The sequence below is a fragment of the Spermophilus citellus genome (genome assembly GCF_964194105.1).
Source record: "Spermophilus citellus genome assembly, chromosome: 9".
NCBI lineage: Eukaryota > Metazoa > Chordata > Mammalia > Rodentia > Sciuridae > Spermophilus > Spermophilus citellus.
This window is the reverse complement of record NC_138191.1, coordinates 94550246-94568987: the sequence shown is the minus strand read 5'-3', so window position 1 is coordinate 94568987 and position 18742 is coordinate 94550246. Positions and strand designations below refer to the sequence as shown.

The window sequence follows — 18742 nt, the reverse complement described above, 5'->3', positions numbered from 1 at the left end:
TGGAGATTTCCTTGGAAAACTTGGAATGGAGCTACCATTTGACCCACCTATCCCACTCTTTGGTTTATACTCAAAGGACTTAAAAACAGCATACTACAGGGACACAGCCATGTCAATGTTTATAGCAGCACAGTTCACAATAGCTAAATTATGGAACTAACCCAGATGCCCTTCAGTAGATGAATGGATAGGGAAACTTTGGAATATATACACAATGGAACCATACTCAGCATTAAAAGAGAATAAAATCATGACATTTGCAGGTAAATGGATTAAGTTGGAGAATGCTAAGTTAAGCAAGCCAATCCGAAAAAACCAAAGGCCAGATGTTTTCTTTGATATGAGGATGCTGACTCATAATGGTGATGTAGGGGCGGGGTGAGGGCAGGGAGCATGAGAGGAATGGAGGAACTTTAGATAGGGCAAAGAGGAGAGAGGGGAAAGGGGAGGGTAAGGGCATAGAAATGAGTTAGACGTCATTACCCTAAGTACATGTATGAAGACATGAATGGTGTGAAAATACTTTGTACAATCAATGACTTGAAAAATTGTGCTCTATATGTATAATATGAAATTACATTCTGCCATCATGTATAACAAATTAGAATAAATAAATAATTTAATAAAAAAGTAGAACCTATGAGGTGATTTACATTTCCTGTCCTTTGTTTTTTAACTTTAAAAACAGGATGCCTTATAGTGTTATTTGGGGATTAAATGTGTTGGTCAAATGTTTAGTATTTCATTGACCCTAAACCAAAAATTGGCAAACTGTGAAGTGAATCTAGTTCTCATGATTTCATAAGTCCAAGTGGTTTTTAGTTAACTGACCCAGTTCATATCTCACTTGACTCCATGTTAGTAATGACTTTATTCTAGTTACTATGTGACTTCTAAGTGAAATCTCTTTGCAAATGAGTGTCTACTTTCTAGGAGAAAAGAAAGCTGAAATGGTTAGAGTGTCATATGCTGAAGAGTAAAGTGGGTAAAGTTATCTCTGTATTTGCCTTATGCCTTGACTCCATCAGTTTTTAAATGATAACCTTGAAAGAGCCCATTTGGGGTTTGTGTCGTACCTAGTTCTTGATCTATTCCTGAAAACACAGGTTTCATTTTGTCAGTAAGTAGTTGCAGTTGTCATGGGGATATAAATTCTTGTTTTTGATGTAATATTTGTCAGTGACTATTTATGGTTCTATAATTATTTCTAATTTTTGTTTGACTAATCTCATTCTGATTTAGCATTATTTTATTATCTGCTATTTTGTTTTTCTGAAGGAACATTCTGAACATTTTCAGAATTGGTCATAAAATAATAGGCAGAGATAAATTTTGTGTTTAAAGCCTCTGGCTTTCACCTTTGAGCTTAATTCATTCAGCCACATTACTCTTTAGCTATGGATCTGAACTTAAAATTAAAAAAGTACTCATGTATTCTAGCTACTGAACAAAGTTATTGGCATAGCCTTTAATAGTGTTACTGATTTAAACAAGGAGAGAGACCTGATCCTTAAAGTGGTTTTGCTTGTTTTGTGTAGTCTTGACTAACTGCCAAGAATAGTTTCCTTATTTCAAAATGGGTCTCTAGAATTAGCCAGAAAGTTTGAACACTAAATGCCAAGGGTGATGGATATTTACTGAATGATTTCTTTATTAACTCAAATTGAAAAAAAAAACACAAACATATTAGCAGCCCCAATCCAACAGGTAAAAATTAAAATGAAAAAATGGGATTTAAATGCAAATACAGATTTTTTTCATGAATTAGATTTGGTGAATTTTTCATCTTGTTTTCTGTCTTCCATAGTTTTTAGGGAAATTTGATTTTAACTTATCAATACTTTCTAATTTGGAAGAGATATTTCTGACTGCCTACTCATTTTAATCGATATCTCATTAAACCTATAGACAGCTTTTTATCAGTGTTTATTACCATCACCTTGAATGCTGTATTCCCTGAGTTTCCAGGATGCCAGATTTTTGGTTTTCTTTTCCCATTCTTGTCTCTTTCTAAAACTTTCTCCTCAGGACCACTCATTATTAGTCTCGCATTAAATACTGTACTTCAGCTACTGTGCTAGACCAGTTGTCCTGATGGAACCTTCTTCAGGTGATGGCATTACTACTGCAACATCATTTGCAATCTCTGTGCTAAAGATTCCCAAATCTATATCTCTGGACTGTTTATTTCTATTGAATTTTGAACACTAGTATTGAACTATTTATTGGATTTTTCCATTCTGAAATTGTAGTCATCTGAAACTTGAAATGAAACTGAACTTTTCTTTCTCTCTCAAGTTTATTATTCCTAGAAGGAATATTTTATTTTTTTTAATAAATAGAACTGATGAATTATTGATGTATTGGAAAAAAAGGAATCCTATTTTTGGCTTAAGCAATTAGAATCTGGGGTTTTAGCTTAAGTAGTAGGTGATAATGTTGGGGCCATTTTGGGCGGCTAGGAGAAATACAAGAAACAGTGGAGCAGGAGTGAACATTGAAGGGACTTTGTTGGCTACGTTAAGCAGGAAATTTCATGAGACATCTAAGTGGAAGTGTCATAGAGTGTCCTTACTCTCCATCCTCTAGCATATTAGTAAGTGTTCAGTGACTTGTGACACACATGAAGAGGTGACATTTCAGCAAAGTCCATGTAGATCTAGAAGGATAAGCAAGAACAAAAGAATGAGTGTAAAGAATATAGAGTACTGGAAACAGTCTAGTGTGGCAGGCACAGGAGTGTGTGTAGGGGTGGAGCAAAATAAGGTGGGGAAGGAGGTCCTCAGTCCACTCACTTAACAGATGATGCCATCTAGGCACTGGACAAACATGGCAGGCAAGATGATAACAAAGTCCTTGTTATTTTTTTTAATTCACTTTTTTTATTTGTTCTTTTTAGTTATATATGACAGTAGATTCTATTTTGACATATTTATACAAACATGGAGTATATCTCATTCTGATTAGAATCCCAGTCCTATGGATGTACACGATGTTGAAGACAATAAATTCCATATTGTCAAATATATTTGGCTTTTTACTCTTGAATAAGATGGGAAGCCATTGGAAGATATTGGTCAGAGGTGATGTGATCTGACCTACATTTAGATTACAACTGGGAAGTGCTGAAATAAAGAAACCAATTAGGAATCAGTTGTACTAATATGGGTAAAAAATGATAGTGACTTGGAATAGAGTTTTATGGAGGCATTGTGCGAGAAGTAAGCATATTCTATACTTTCAAGGTCAAGTCAAGAGCATTCACTGACAGGTGACATGTAGGTTGGGAGAGAAGTCAAAGATAACTCCAAGGAATCTGGTCTAGGAAAATAAGAGTTGCTAGGTTTGTAGGAGGAACGGGTTTGAGGTGAAATGTTGGGGGGTGGTATCAATTATTTGATTTGATTTTTTGGGATTGAGATGCTTATTAAATATCCTAGTAGACGTATAAGTGGACTATTAAATATCTGAGTTCTATATATAGATAGAGATATAGACATAGATAGATAATAAAGAAAATATTTAACATCATAAGATTGGATAAGATCACCAAAAACGTAAGTATAGAGAGACAGGAAATCCAGGGAGTAAGCTTTAGGGCACTATAAGGCTAACATGTCTGGGATATGAGGGAAAACCAGCAAAGGAAAATGAAAATGAATGGTCTGTGGCATTAGAGGAAAAGTAAGAGAATCTTAAAGCCGAACAAGAAAATATTTCAAGAAAGAGATTATCAAAAAGAAAGAGAGATTGTTGCTCTTCCTTTTACTGCTGAATATTGAGTAAGATGAGAACGAGTATTGACTTATTTGATCTGGCAAGGTGGAGGTTGCCAGTGTTTTTGAAAAGAACCAGTTTATTGGAATGGTAAGGTCCAAAGCCTGGCGTGAATGGTTTAAGAGAGAGTATGAGATGAAGATGGGAACATAGTTTACTATAGACAGGATAAGAAAAAATAGGATTGGAACTTGAAAAGAATGTGGAATCTAAATGCATTTGTTTTTTTAAGATGGGGGAGATACTATCGAATGTTTCTTTTGTCAAAAGGAATGATTAAGAGGAAGAAGTTGATGCAAGAGAAAGAGTGACTAATTGTAGGAACTGAGTTCTTTAGAAGATGGGCTAGAATTAGTGTATAAAATTAGAGGACTTAGTCGTATGACCATGAGTGTCAGGTGTGGTGCTCACTCCTGTAATCCCAGCAGGTCAGGCGCTGAGGCAGCTGAGACAGGAGGATCCTGAGTTCAAAGCCAGCCTCAGCAATGGTGAGGCACTAAGCAACTCAGTGAGACAAAATAGGGCTGGGGATGTGGCTCAGTGGTCGATGCCCCTGAGTTTAATCCCTGGTTAAAAAAAAGAAAAGAAAAGAGTATCTATGACCATGGAGATACTAGCTGTGTATTCTGGAATGAAAGCAGTTAGAAAAGAGGAGGTTGTTTAGTCAACTTTTTCATTGTTGTGAACAAAAGACCTGAAAAGAGCAATTTTAGAGAAGGAAAAGTTCATTAGGCTCAGAGGTCTCAGTCTGTAGAAAGGTTACTCTGTTGCTCTGGGCCTGGAAGTGAGGCAGAACATCAGGGTGGAAGCTCAAGACCTGGCAAACAGGAAGCTGAGATCAAGCCCTGCTCACCAGGGACAAAATGTAAACCCTAAAGGCACACCTCCAGTGACCTACCTCCTCCAGCCCCACCCTCCCTGCCTATAGTTATCACCAGTTAATTCATTCCAGTGGATTAATGCACTGATTAGGTTAAGGCCCTCATAACTCTTCATCTCTGAACTTTCTTACATTGTCTCACTTGTGAGCCTTTGGAGGACACCTCATATCGAAAACATAATAGAAGTCAAGGAACAGAGAGGCCATCTGTGAGACAGATCTTCTATATGAATGTTATGTACAGGGCTGGGATTGTGGCTCAGCGGTAGACTGCTCGCCTAGCATGGGCGGGACCCAGGTTCGATTCTCAGCACCACATAAAAATAAAGGCATTGTGTTGTGTCCATCTACACCTTAAAAAAAAAAAAGATATATATTCTCATTCTCATTCTCTCTCTCTCTCTCTCTCTCTCTCTCTCTCTCTCTCTCTCTCTCTCTCTCTCTCTCTTCCTCTCCCTCTCCCTCTCCCTCTCCCTCTCTCTCCTAAAAAAAAATATTATTTACATCCCAAATGTTGATAACAGTAGCACGGGTGGCGGGGGGGAAGACAGTAGGTCAGAATGGATTATCAAGGAGATGGGTTGAGACTGTAGCATGGTGGGCAGCATCATGTGACGCTGTAGGGTGGCCTACGCTTCAGACACAGGGGAGTTCTTGAGGGAGGAGGTTTTGAGTGAGGGTTTCCTTTAGATTGTAGTTTATTACTGGACTCTGCAAGTTTAATCTTTTATTAAATTGATCTGAATTAATGAAAAAAATCTCTGATAAGTAGTAAGTGCTGATATCTCAGAGAGACATATTTTATGTCTTTGGCTGGAGGTCTAGTCTTTGAAATTAAAGCAAATGAATCCACTCTGAGCAGGTCTCTAGATCTAGGAGACAGTTAGAAATTGTGCATTATGTGGCTGAAAGGATGGATCAGCAAAATTTAGACTATGCATTCCTCTGTAGGACAAACCAAGTGTTTTCTTCTGTAAGAAAAAAAAAAAAAACCCAGCTGGAGGATCAAACTATACATTAAGAGAGACTTTTTAACCAATTGCAATGTATGGATTATATTTGGATCCCAATTAAAAAAAAAACTGTGAAAGCATTATAAGCTAATCAAGACTTCTGATTGGATGTTGGATGACACTCATGATTTTCTGAATTTATGCCTGGTAACAGTATTGCATATTGTGCATACACGTGTGCTTGTGTACATGAACACATTTGAAAAAGTCATCCTTTAGAGATACTTGCAGACCCACTTACAGAGAAAAACAAAAGCCAAATTCATGAAAAAAATACTTTTATAAAGTTAGTAACCAAGACATCTTATACTCAAGACTTTCATAGAAATATTAATTTATTCTTTATTTTCATACATAAATAAGTAAATGGGGCTGGGGATGTGGCTCAAGCGGTAGCGCGCTCGCCTGGTATGCGTGCGGCCCGGGTTCGATCCTCAGCACCACATACAAAGATGTTGTGTCCGCTGAAAAATAAATATTAAAAAAAATTCTCTCTCTCTAAAATAAATAAAGTAAAGCACCATGAATCCAATAAAAATGGGCAGAAGACACAAGAAAGCACTGCATAAGAAGAGATGCTTATGGTATTTTTGTAAGTGATGGAGGTTATATAAATCTTTATAGAGATTGTAGCATTGCTAATCTTTTGCTAAAAAACAGTTGGCATCATGTCCTAAAATGGAACATTTATATGCACTGTGATTTAGTTCCACTCACCAGTATATACCAATAGAAAATCCTTCCCTGTACAAGAAGCAAATAATAGAATTGTAGAAATAATGTAAATACTATTTAGTGGTAGAAGATGAATAAATAGGATAGTAACAGACCAGTAAGTGAATAAATACAAGGTAATGTACAATGGTCAAATCTGATAACTCTAGCAAATAATATAGATGAAATTCAGTAAAGTAAATTGCCAAATATTACATATGGTGTACTCCTCCTTTTAAGCCAAAGAACAATTAAAATAAAAACATGAATATGAATTGTTCATAAGCATATGTAATATATTTATGCAGAGAGAAAAGGAATATACATATTGGTACATTTATCTTTGAAAGAGAAAGCAAGCTTGTGCAATGGAGCATGCCTGTAATCTTAGTGACTTGGGAGGCTGAGGCAGGAGGATTGCAAGTTTGAGGCCAGCCTGGGCAATTTAGCTGAGAATCTCAGCAATTTAGTGAGACCCTGTCTCAAAATAAAATAGTCAGGGGCTGGGGATGAGGCTCAAGCGGTAGCGCGCTCACCTAGCATGCATGCGGCCCGGGTTCGATCCTCAGCACCACATAAAAACAAAGATGTTGTGTCTGACGAAAACTAAAAAAATAAATATTAAGAATTCTCCTCTCTCTCTCTCTCTCTCTCTCTCTCTTAAAAAAAAATAGTCGGGGGGCAGGGCTCTGGGAATGTAGCTCAGTGGTTAAGTATTCTTGGGTTCAATTCTAAGAGAGAGAGAGAGAGAGAGAGAGAGAGAGAGAGAGAGAGAGAGAGAGAGAAAGCAAAGTCAGGATGAGCAGGGCTTCAGGATGATGGCTTCTTTGGGTGAGGAGAAATCACCTTGCAGAAGGCAACTCTCTGTATGGTTAGAGGGCCGATATTGTCAGGGTTCTGCCTTTTTGTCTGGGTGATGGGTTTATGTATGTTTATTTATCAATCACGAGTCTTATTATTTTTTAGACAATAATGCATGTTTATTCTTATGGTAAAACCAGGTATTTGAAAGACCACTATTTTTAACAGAGAATTGGTATGTTTTATGGGGAGATAAATATTAAAAATTTATTTACCAAAAATTGACTGTGTCACATTAGGCTTGAGCGATTCCAAGCGATTCTCCATAGGTACAGTCATATAATCTTCTTTCTCATGCCTACTCCCAAATTCATTTTGAATATTTTGTGGCATGCTCAGATTTGGTTTTCTGTCTCATCTAGTTTTTTGTGTCCTTTTGTGTATTTTGTTATATATAACGTTAGGATTCCTTTTGACCAAAGAGCATGAAATATAATTTGCTTCAATTCAGTTCCCAGTACTCCCCTTTCCCTCCCCACCTTCCTCACCCTGGTTCTTTCTGCTGTTTACTGTTAGTTCTTTTTCTTTGTATTTAGTGTCTTGTGGAGATACATAGGGTGAGACAACACTGTGGTATGTTCCTGTATTTACATAGGAATGTTAGGTCAGGCTTATTCCACTGTTCTGTTCTTATCTAGACACTTATTTCTCCTTCTCTTCCCCTCAGTCCCCTTCATCTAGTTCACCAATGTTTCTTCTATTTTGATGGAATCTACCCACTCTTCCCTTCCTCTCTCTTTCCCCCTTATTTTGGACTAGCTTTGACATATTAGAGAAACCATTCAACCTTTGGCTTTCTGAGTGTTTTATTTCACTTAGCATGATAGTCTCCAGTTCCATTCGTTTTCCAGAAAATGACATAATTTCATTTTTCTTTATGACTGAGTAATACTCCATTGTGTATACCATATTTTCTTTATCCATTGATCTGTTGAAGGGCATCTGAGTTGGTTCCATAGCTTGGCTATTGTGAATTGTGCTGCTATAAATATCAATGTGGCTGCATTCCTGTAGTAATCTGCTGATTTTAGAGCTTTTGAATATATACTGAGGAGTGGGTCATCTGGTGGTTTAATTTGTAGTGTTTTGAGTGGTTGCACTAATTTGCAGTCCCACTAACAACGAATAGTGTATGAGTATACCTTTCCCCCCACATCCTCTCCAGTACTTATTATTATTTGTATTCTTAATAATTGCAGTGCTAACTAGAGTGAGATGAAATTTCAGTATAGTTTTGATTTGTATTTCCTTGATTGCTAGAGATATTGAACATTTTTTCATGTATTTGTTAACCAGTTGTATTTCTTCTTTTGATAAGTGTCTGTTTAGTTCTTTTGCAAATAAAGTTTCTTTATTGTTAATATTCCCTATTTTGAGTGCCTAGAAATATATACACGCACACATGTGTGCACCCATTCACATTTATATATTGAGTTTTTTATTATGGAAATTTTTAAGCATATCCAAAAGTAAAGTGATGAGCTTGTGTAACTCTTCATTTGTCTTCTGCAGTAGTAAGTGTGCTGTTTATCTGCTCCAGACCATATTATTTTGAGACTGGTCCCAAGCATTTTATATTTAATCTGTAAACTGTTCAGTATCAAATTTTAAATAAATAATTATTATCACATCTAAGAAAGCAGTTAGCAATCTTAACCTTCCAGTCAGTATTCTGGCTTTCTTGATTGTTTGATAAGTAATTTGAGTCTAGACAATATATTTGGTCAATATGTTTCTTGGATTACTTTTAATAAGTTCCCCTTTCCTCTGTTTATTGCATTGACTTTTTATTTGTTGAAGAAAGGATGATTTTATTCCCTTTGTGATTTTTTTCATTGTATCAGCAATATACTTTTCTATATCCAAGTATTTTCTTGTTTATGTTTAAATACATTATACATTATCTCTGTTGACTGTAAACAGATTTTTGCTTACCTGAAAATTAATGCTCAACATTAATTCCTCAACATTGTTGAGGAATGGAGGATTTTAAAGATCGTGTGAACATACAAGGAGACTCTGAAGGGGAGTCTGCGGGCCTCAGGAAGTAGACTGCTTGTGTAGTGCTCTGAGTTTATGATGCTGATTATTCTGATAACATTATATAATTTGCTGCCATTTTAAAATATTATAAAATACTGGAATATGAAATTGTAGTAAAAACAGATATATTAAGTTTATTTTGTTAGAAATAACATTTTTTATTCAACTTTTTTTTCATTTACATAATAGATACCAGGTGATCAGCACTCCAACAGATTTTTTTATGGTAATGGAATATGTGTCTGGAGGTGAATTATTTGATTACATCTGTAAACATGGTCGGGTGAGTAATATTCTATCTAGTATATTAAGCCTTTAAATTAAAGAAGAGTAAAGTATTGAGACATAGCCAACCACAAAGATATCTTCAGAGTTTGAGTTGCTTCTGTAAACATGTACAACTAAACAGAGTATTAGACACATTTTCTTTAAGTATACCTTCCAGTATACTCATTTTGGGTAATATATTCCACTTAGTTGCCAAAATGATTGATATGCTTTCCCAAGTCTGTTCTGTAAAATTGTGTTGAAATATCAGTTCTTTTCTTTTCTTAGCACTTTCACATAAGTTGTTTTACTGATGACTCTCCAAAATGTGTGTACATTTAATGTTAATTGAAAATTAAACCTTCTGCCTTACTGCACACAGCAAAGCAAAACTTATTGAATAATAGGTTGAACTTTGACAAGTTTTTGGTTGACTTATTTTGTTTGATTGTTGAGAATTGAATTATCTAGTTATCCTGCTTAGTTTGATTTAGACTGATTATGAAACTAAAACTCCTACTGTGTAGATGTCCCAGATTTTTTAATGCAGTTTCTTTTATACTTGATAGGTTGAAGAGATGGAAGCTAGGCGGCTGTTTCAGCAGATTCTGTCGGCAGTGGATTATTGTCACAGGCATATGGTTGTTCATCGAGACCTGAAACCAGAGAATGTGCTATTGGATGCACATATGAACGCCAAGATAGCTGATTTTGGTGTGTAATTCCAGGCTTGTTCAAAGAGGCATCGCCACCTGTGTCAGTGAGGAATCCTGTATCAGTAACAACCCTCACAGAACTGAGATCGCTTTCAGCCTTGTAAATTTTGTACCATGAAAAGGGATTAGTTGCAGTCGCCACATTAAGTTGTTCCTTTCATTTAAATATACTTAAAAATTACAGATAGCCTCCAGAAAACTAGTTAGAGGGATATGTCAAGGTAAATCTTTTCAATTTTCATTTTCTCCTAAGAAAATGATAACTGTGTTAGGGGAGTCCCAAACTTGTTTGAAAATATGATGAAAGTATGGATACTTTCCCTGATAAATGCCCATAAACAGGCTCATGAAAATTTGCATACAGTTTAGAAAAGTTTTATTGTCCTCTGAATTGATCCAGGAGAAGTGCATGGATCTTACAGTAATATCTAGCAACTTAATGAGAAAATGGGAGTTTTATAGGGTAAATAAATGTGATTTTTATGGTCCAAACAAGTTTTGGGGTAAGCACGCTTGGAAAGGATGCCATAGTACTATGAATATTGGAGAAAATGGTTAGGACAAGAGATCTTAAGGAAAGAGAAATGGAAAGGTGCCAAAGGTTGGTATTGCTTTTTTAAGTTTTATTCTATGCCTTGTCTTAAATATAAACATGGAAACTAGTTTCACTGTTTCTCTTTCTTCTGTAAATCATGAAACTCTTTTAGTTCAGCTAGATTTGAGGTTCAATAGATTATTTTTTCTGTGTTGAATTAAAGTTTTACAGTTAAAAGCTTTAGGAAATAATCTGCTTATGAATTGAAGACTATCTGATTTTGAAATTTTTTAACCATGGCTTTCAAAAGCATAGTTTAAAAAAGTAGTAGCCTATATATTATTCTTTCAACTGTAGAAGCAGATAAATAATATTTTGGTACTTTTATTTTTAGAAATGCTAATATACTTTGGAGTAACCTTATTTGTGAAGTGAATCAACATTTTTATTTAGAAAGGAGTTTAACTCCTGTCATTCACATGATATCTTTAGTTTTTTGGGGGTCAATGTAAGCACTCTGAAATGTTTCTTTCCACTTTTAACAAGTGCTTTTCATTATTTTTTAATAATTAAAGGTATAATTTATAGAACATTAAACACTTGAAAGTTTTTATATTTTTATCTATACCTAAAAAACTAGCAACAAGTAAACATTGCTCTTATTTTCAGGATTATCCAACATGATGTCAGATGGTGAATTTCTACGAACTAGTTGTGGATCTCCAAATTATGCAGCACCTGAAGTCATCTCAGGCAGGTAATAATATATCATTCTGATATCATTTAATCATAATAGGTTCTCTTTGGAAGATAGGATTTTTTTTTTCTTCTGTGATGCTAGGATTGAACCCTTAGCCCTGTGCTTGCACCAACTGAGCTAAGTTCCTAGCCTGCAAGATAAGATTTTTTAACACAGTAGAAACAATTTTTTTTAATTATTGAGGGGGATGGTTATATTAAAAATTTTTAAGTTTCAAGTAGATGTTATAAATGTATTTATAAAGTTTTTTTTTTCATTAAAAATAACTGAAACAGGGCTGGGGTTGTGGTTCAGTGGTAGAGCACTCACCTAGCATGTGTGAGGCACTGGGTTCGATTCTCAGCACTGCATACAAATAAATAAAAAATAAAGAACCATTGACCCCTAAAATAAATAAATAAATAAATAAATAAATAAATAAATAAATAAAATGACTGAAACAAATATCAGTGTGATGTCTGTATTTTATTTCAGAAAAGGGCAAGTAAGAGTAAAAATTTGCTAAATGCAACCTCTTGTCATTCTTTATCAGATACAGTCCTTTAATAGTTTACATATTTAATTAAAGTCTGTAGAATATTGTTTTGTATTTTGTCTTTGGAATAATGAAATTTTGAGGGAAATTATTGTTTCATGAAATTATACAAGTGGAGATTAATTACGCAAGTAATTTATTCATTGGTACATTATGTAATGTTTATACAGATTGCCATGGTGAAGTCAAATCTTTCTACAGTGGTCAGTGTCTGATTTTAAAAATTAACAGAATTACTGAAAAGATGTCATCGCTAGCAGCAGATATTGAGTGTCTTTGTCCATTTGGGCTGCTCTAACAGAGTACTACCATAGACAGAGTGACTTATAAACAACAGAAATATATTTCTTGTACTTCTGGAGACTGTGAAGTCCAAGAACAAGGAGCTGAAAGATTGTGTATCTGCTAGAGTCTGTTCCTTATAGTACAGTGTCTTTTTACTATAAGCTCACATGGTAGAAGGAAAAGGGATCTAGATCTTCTGAGTGATCTCTTTATTAAGGGTGTTAATCCAGTTCATAAGGACTTCATTCTCATGGCCTAATCTCCTTCCAAAGTCCCCCCTTCCTAATACTGTCATTTTGGGTGTTAGAATTTCAGCATATAAACTTTTGGGGGACACAAACATTTATGTATGTTTCAAGGAGTTTGGGTAATACAGTAAATAATGTAATTGTGCGACAGCATTTTTTATAGAAACATTATATTCTTCTCATTAGAATTGTAGAGATTTATTTTGTTACTTCAGATCCAAGATTGAATTGGTAATATATTATCAGGAGAGTTTTCATGATGTAGAAAGCTGAGAGGAAAAATGGAAATGATGTCTGTTGTAGACATAGGTTATCTGGAGCACAGGTGATCTTTATTCTGTGAGTTAGCAAGTGAGTAGAATGAAAGGTAGTAGGTACTCAATATGACAGTAAATTTACATAGTACTGATTAGGTACTTTAATTTGTCAGATATTGTTCAATATAGGTGTGCAAGGGATAAAATTTTGATTATATATGCATTTTGTTTTTTTTTTAATAAGGGGAAAAGATTAGCTTATACACCAAAGTATTGCTTTTTCAAATTTGTTACATACTTTGATGTCTCCTTCAAAAATTAAGTAGAAAATGTTATAGTTTTTATTGGTAAATTACAATTAAATGAATTTGTGTCAAATAAAGAAAAGTATCATATCCTCTTGACAAATTTGCATAGTAATTGGTCAAACCAATTATTCCTTATGGAAAACAACATAAATGTTCAAAGCAGTCATGGACTTCATTAAATATCTTGAAAATCAATATATACTGAGTTGGCATTAAATAAATATATAAGTAAGGTATATAAAAATGGGAAAAAGGACTAAAATTGTAATTCAAGTAGTAGAACACTTGCCTAGAATGTGTGAAATCCTAAAAAAAAAAAAAAAAGAGAGAGAAAATGATTCTTGCATTTCAGGTTTGTATTATCATCTTATTTTAGATTGTATGCAGGTCCTGAAGTTGATATATGGAGCTGTGGTGTTATCTTGTATGCTCTTCTTTGTGGCACCCTCCCATTTGATGATGAGCATGTACCTACATTGTTTAAGAAGATCCGAGGGGGTGTGTTTTATATTCCAGAGTATCTTAATCGTTCTGTTGCTACTCTGCTGATGCACATGCTGCAGGTTGACCCCCTGAAACGAGCAACTATCAAAGACATAAGGTAAGTATTCTTTTTGTTCCTGTTTTGCCCATCTTCTATAGTAATAGTGAAGCCAATTGCATGCTTTATAAAATTAGACTTTAAATGTTTTCTAAGTATTTTACTGACCTTATTTCACAAGCCTGTCATGTTACTTATCTTTCAAACATTTCACATTGATGCCAAAACTTTTTAGCTCAAATAGCAAAGCATACAAGACACTTCTCCTGAAGTCTTGTTGTCTGTTTTTATCATCACAGTCCTTGTACTACCGCTTGAACTTGTTGAACTTGCTCTTGTTCCTCAAATATCAGATTCTCTGCCTTTGTGTCCCTGTTATGCTTTTTGTCTTGATGGCTTTTGATAGCCTTCCATTCACCCTTTAGGGTTCTGCACACATGCTACCTCCTTTACAAAATCACTTCTGATTCTCCCAGGCAGGCTTCCGCCTCTGTGATGTCAGTCTTTGGTTTGTGCTTTATTATTTCATTCTCATACTATATCTAGTTGGTGTGTCTTTCTCCTTTCTTAAATTATGACTGCATTAGAGGAGAGTGTGTCTTACTCATCTTTCTGTGTACGTTGGTGCAAGGCCTAGAAATATATGTACAGAAAGTACCTAAAGAAATTTCAAATGGAAAAATAGGGAGAGGTTCATGTATTTTACATCCAACTGATGGAATAGAGCATAAAAAAGTTTTGCTAAGTTTTTTAATCCAGTAGTTACTAGTGGGTTTACTGTGAAGGATATATGAGAAAGTTTGGACAGTGCAATTGCTGGTGCTGCCACGAGTATGACCTTTATATAGCACAGGCACCAGAATATGTCAGTGCCTTCTGCTGATGACTTGTCCTTTATTTATTTATTTTTTTTGGAGAGTTTTTGTTTTTACATAAGATTTCATCCATGCTTGTTTACAAATATATAACATATATAATATATATATATATATATATATATATATATATATGTAAGTAAATATATATATATTTACTTACATTGGTAGGATTAATTTAGAAATTGGCTCCTAAAATTAAAAAGCTGTAGGTATGGCTTTGAAAATTGGCAGCTTACCTTTTTGCAAAGATTTTATGTTCTGTTGACTAACTTAATGAATTTGAAATAAAAATTTTAGATTTTCTCTATCTACTTTTAAGAATTAATTTATTGGTATAATTTGCTTATTACAAATCCATTCCTTTAAAATGCATAATTCACTGTTTTTTTTTAGTATGTTAACAAAGTTGTATTGTTACCATTATCTAATTCTAGAGCCTTTTATCCCTCTCAAAAGAAACTGTACCACTAGTCGTCACTTCCCATTTCCCTTTCCTCCTAGCCTGTGTCAGCCACTAGTTTACTCTCTGTCTTTATATCTATTCTGATCATTTCATATACATGAATTCATAGACTCTATGGCCTTTGTGTCTGACTTCTTTGTTTTAGCATAATATTTTCAAGGTATTTCCATTGTGTAGCATGTATCAGTACTTCATTCCTTTTTTCCTTGATCAGTATTCAGTTTGTTTATTCATCATTTGATGGACAGTAGAGTTGTTTCCACCTTTTGCTTTTTATGTCTGATACTGCTTTGAACATTCACATACATATTTTGTATGGTCATGTTTTTAGTTTTTATGGTTTTATTTCTAGAGTTTTATTATAATTGTTCTGTGCTGTTGTTGTCACTGCTCTTATTTGTTTAGTGATTTCCTAAACTAATTTATTTTTTTCTTTTTTTGGTATTAGGAATTGAACCCAGGGGCTCAATTCCTACTGAGCCACAATCCCTGCCCCTTTTTGTATTTTGTTAGAGACAGGGTCTCACTGAGTTGCTTAGGGCCTCACTAAGTTGCTGAGGCTGGCTTTAAGCTCACAATCCTCTTGCCTCAGCCTCCCAAACTGTTGGGATTACAGGTGTGCGACACTGTTCCTGGCCTAATTTCTTAAAGTCTGTATTTTTTGTCATGTATGGTTGCTGAAGTCTTTCTTTGTTAGCTAAATGGTCCGCTAATGATTAGACAGATTTCTTAAAATGCTGTGATCTGTGCTAGGTTTGGTGGCACACCCAGCTACTTAGGAAGCTAATGTAGGAGGTTCACTTGTGCTCATGAGTTTAAGACCAACCAGGACAATATGGTGAAACCCCATCTTAAAAAAAAAGAAAACAACAACAACAACAACAACAAACTGGTGATATAATAAGAATTGTGTAATAAGAATTGTAATGCATTCCGCTGTCAAATATAAATAAAAAATTTAAAAATAATAATAATAAGTCCCCTAGCCTTAGCCTTGATGAGAAATTATCTGTGTATCTTCAGTGCTCTGACAGGCAGTTGTTTATCACTTTATCTTAGCCGTCATCTACTTTGCAGAGCATCAAAGTTGGCCAGTGATGAGAAATTAGAGCCTTCTCAGTTATTTCTTGGGCATGCGCACACCCCTGCATATGTGTTCCTGGGATTTAAGGAAACCTTAAATCCCAGGAACATATGAAAGTTTTTAAAAGACCCCTTTGGAAGATTTTCCTTCTTAAGTTTTTGGGTCAGCTTCTTGGTTATGCATCTTTTATTGCTGCTTCAGACAGATGGGATATTAAACAGTTGCTGTTGACTGTTTTTGATGAATGCCCTGGGAGAAGATTGTTTGCAGTGAGTGAGCTCTGATTCCTGTCAAATAAAGCCATCTCACCCCAGTAAGATTGGCAGCCATTATGAAGTCAAACAACAACGAGTGCTGGCAAGGATGTGGGGAAAAGGGTACTCTTGTACATTGCTGGTGGGACTGCAAATTGGTGCGGCCAATTTGGAAAGCAGTATGGAGATTCCTGGGAAAGCTGGGAATGGAACCACCATTTGACCTAGCTATTGCCCTTCTCGGACTATTCCCTGAAGACCTTAAAAGAGCGCACTACAGGGATACTGCCACATCGATGTTCATAGCAGCACAATTCACAATAGCTAGACTGGAATCAACCCAGATGCCCTTCAATAGATGAATGGGTAAAAAAAAATGTGGCATTCATACACCATGGAGTATTACGCAGCACTAAAAAATGACAAAATCATGGAATTTGCAGGGAAATGGATGGCACTAGAGCAGATTATGCTTAGTGAAGCTAGCCAATCCCTAAAAAACAAGTACCAAATGTCTTCTTTGATATAATGAGAGCAACTAAGAACAGAGCAGGGAGGAAGAGCAGGAAGAAAAGATTAACATTAAACAGAGACATGAGATGGGAGGGAAAGGGAGAAAAAAGGGAAATTGCATGGAAATGGAGGGAGACCCTCATTGTTATACAAAATTACATATAAGAGGTTGTGAGGGGAACAGGATAATAAACATGGAGGGAAATGAATTACAGTCGATGGGGTAGAGAGAGAAGATGGGAGGGGAGGGGAGGGGGGATAGTAGAGGATAGGAAAGGTAGCAGAATACAACAGTCACTAATATGGCAGTATGTAAAAATGTGGATGTGTAACCGATGTGATTCTGCAATCTGTATTTGGGGTAAAAATGGGAGTTCATAACCCACTTGATTCTAATGTATGAAATATGATATGTCAAGAGCTTTGTAATGTTGTGAACAACCAATAAAAAAAATAAATAAAGCAAGGCCTATCAGTGGAGGTTTCCAGGGAATTGCTAGCTGTGTAATATAATGACAGTTCTCATGGGGTAGGACTTTGGAGAGTTCTGAACCTGCTTTGCTCTTCTGTCTATCTCATCCTGTGGTTTTTAACACTGTTGGTTTTCTCAGCTATGTGATTGTGGACTCTTGGTTTTTAAATCTACTACGTAGCTAGAGAAAGGAGATGAAGATAGGGCATCTTAAAAAGCCATATGTCACACTTTTCTTGCTGAGGTTCAGTCATTTTTCTTGAATAAAGACTTATCATATTGTGCAAAATTATGAAATTCTGCAATTTTCAGAATTATGAAAATGTTAATTTTTGGCAACTTTTGCTACAACTCTCAAGAATACCTGATTTCTTTTACTGCTCCATCCCATCACTATGTTCTCATGATATTGGGCTAGTTCAGTTCCTGGAGCATGTTAGACCTCTTTCTTGTCTCAAGGTCTTTGTGTAGACTGTTTCTTCTCTGGGAATACCTGCCTCCCAACTCTTTGTTTAGTTGACTTCTGACCATTCTAGTGTTTGCTTAAATGTTACTCAGAGAGCAGCTTCCTTTATCTCTGCCTCCCATTCTGAATTATATGCTCTCATTTTGTTCTCTGCTTTTCCACCCTCAATCTTGATCACAGGATTTACATACTTGTATGTATTTGTAACTCTATATTTATTCTTATGAATACTTGTTTAATATGTATCAGCTAGCATACAATCTGCCTGGAGGAATGTGTCTTCTTGTTTATAGTTTGTCCTCAGTAAATGTTCATAAATAATCAGTGAAATAGAAAACATTCAATCAAAATGTATATTGATCTGATTTTAACCTAAGGGGTACCCAGTTCTAATATGTAGCAGTGCTTAAATAGTCTTGAGAGTGTGTTAGGTGAAAAGGATGTGATAACCTAGGAGGACAATACTAATGCCAGGTGCAAAGGCCCAGAGTGTGAAAAAATGATTTAGGAGAGTGGTTCTCAAACTATTTAGTTTTAATATCTCTTTCCATTCCTAAAGATTATTAAGGACCTCAAAGAAGTTGATTTCTTAAAAAATATAGTGTATATCTATCAATATTTAGCATGTTAAACTGAGCTGGGTTCCATCTTCAGCACCACACACACAAAAAAAGTCATTATTGTTGATACTGACCTCATCAGAACATCTTTAGATATTGGAAAACTTTCACATTCATAGAAAAAGATATAAATTATTACTTAATTCTAAATTTTCCCTTGAAAACTCGTATTTTATCAGTGGCAAAAAATATTGCTAGTTGTTTCCTCAAAGTAATGTGGTCACATTGATCATTTTCAAGAAAACATCAGCC

At 35.2% G+C, this 18742-nt stretch overlaps 1 protein-coding gene across 2 annotated transcripts in view; it reads left to right on the top strand.

Moving 5' to 3' along the window:
- PRKAA2 (protein kinase AMP-activated catalytic subunit alpha 2) overlaps window positions 1-18742 on the top strand; it is a 70899-nt gene that overhangs the window by 41476 nt on the left and 10681 nt on the right. For both annotated transcript variants that reach the window (XM_081308918.1, XM_081308919.1), the window contains exons 3-6: window positions 9478-9571; window positions 10125-10269; window positions 11476-11563; window positions 13576-13800. In XM_081308918.1, coding sequence (XP_081165044.1) covers window positions 9478-9571; window positions 10125-10269; window positions 11476-11563; window positions 13576-13800 — 552 coding nt within the window. The remainder of the gene's footprint in view (window positions 1-9477; window positions 9572-10124; window positions 10270-11475; window positions 11564-13575; window positions 13801-18742) is intronic.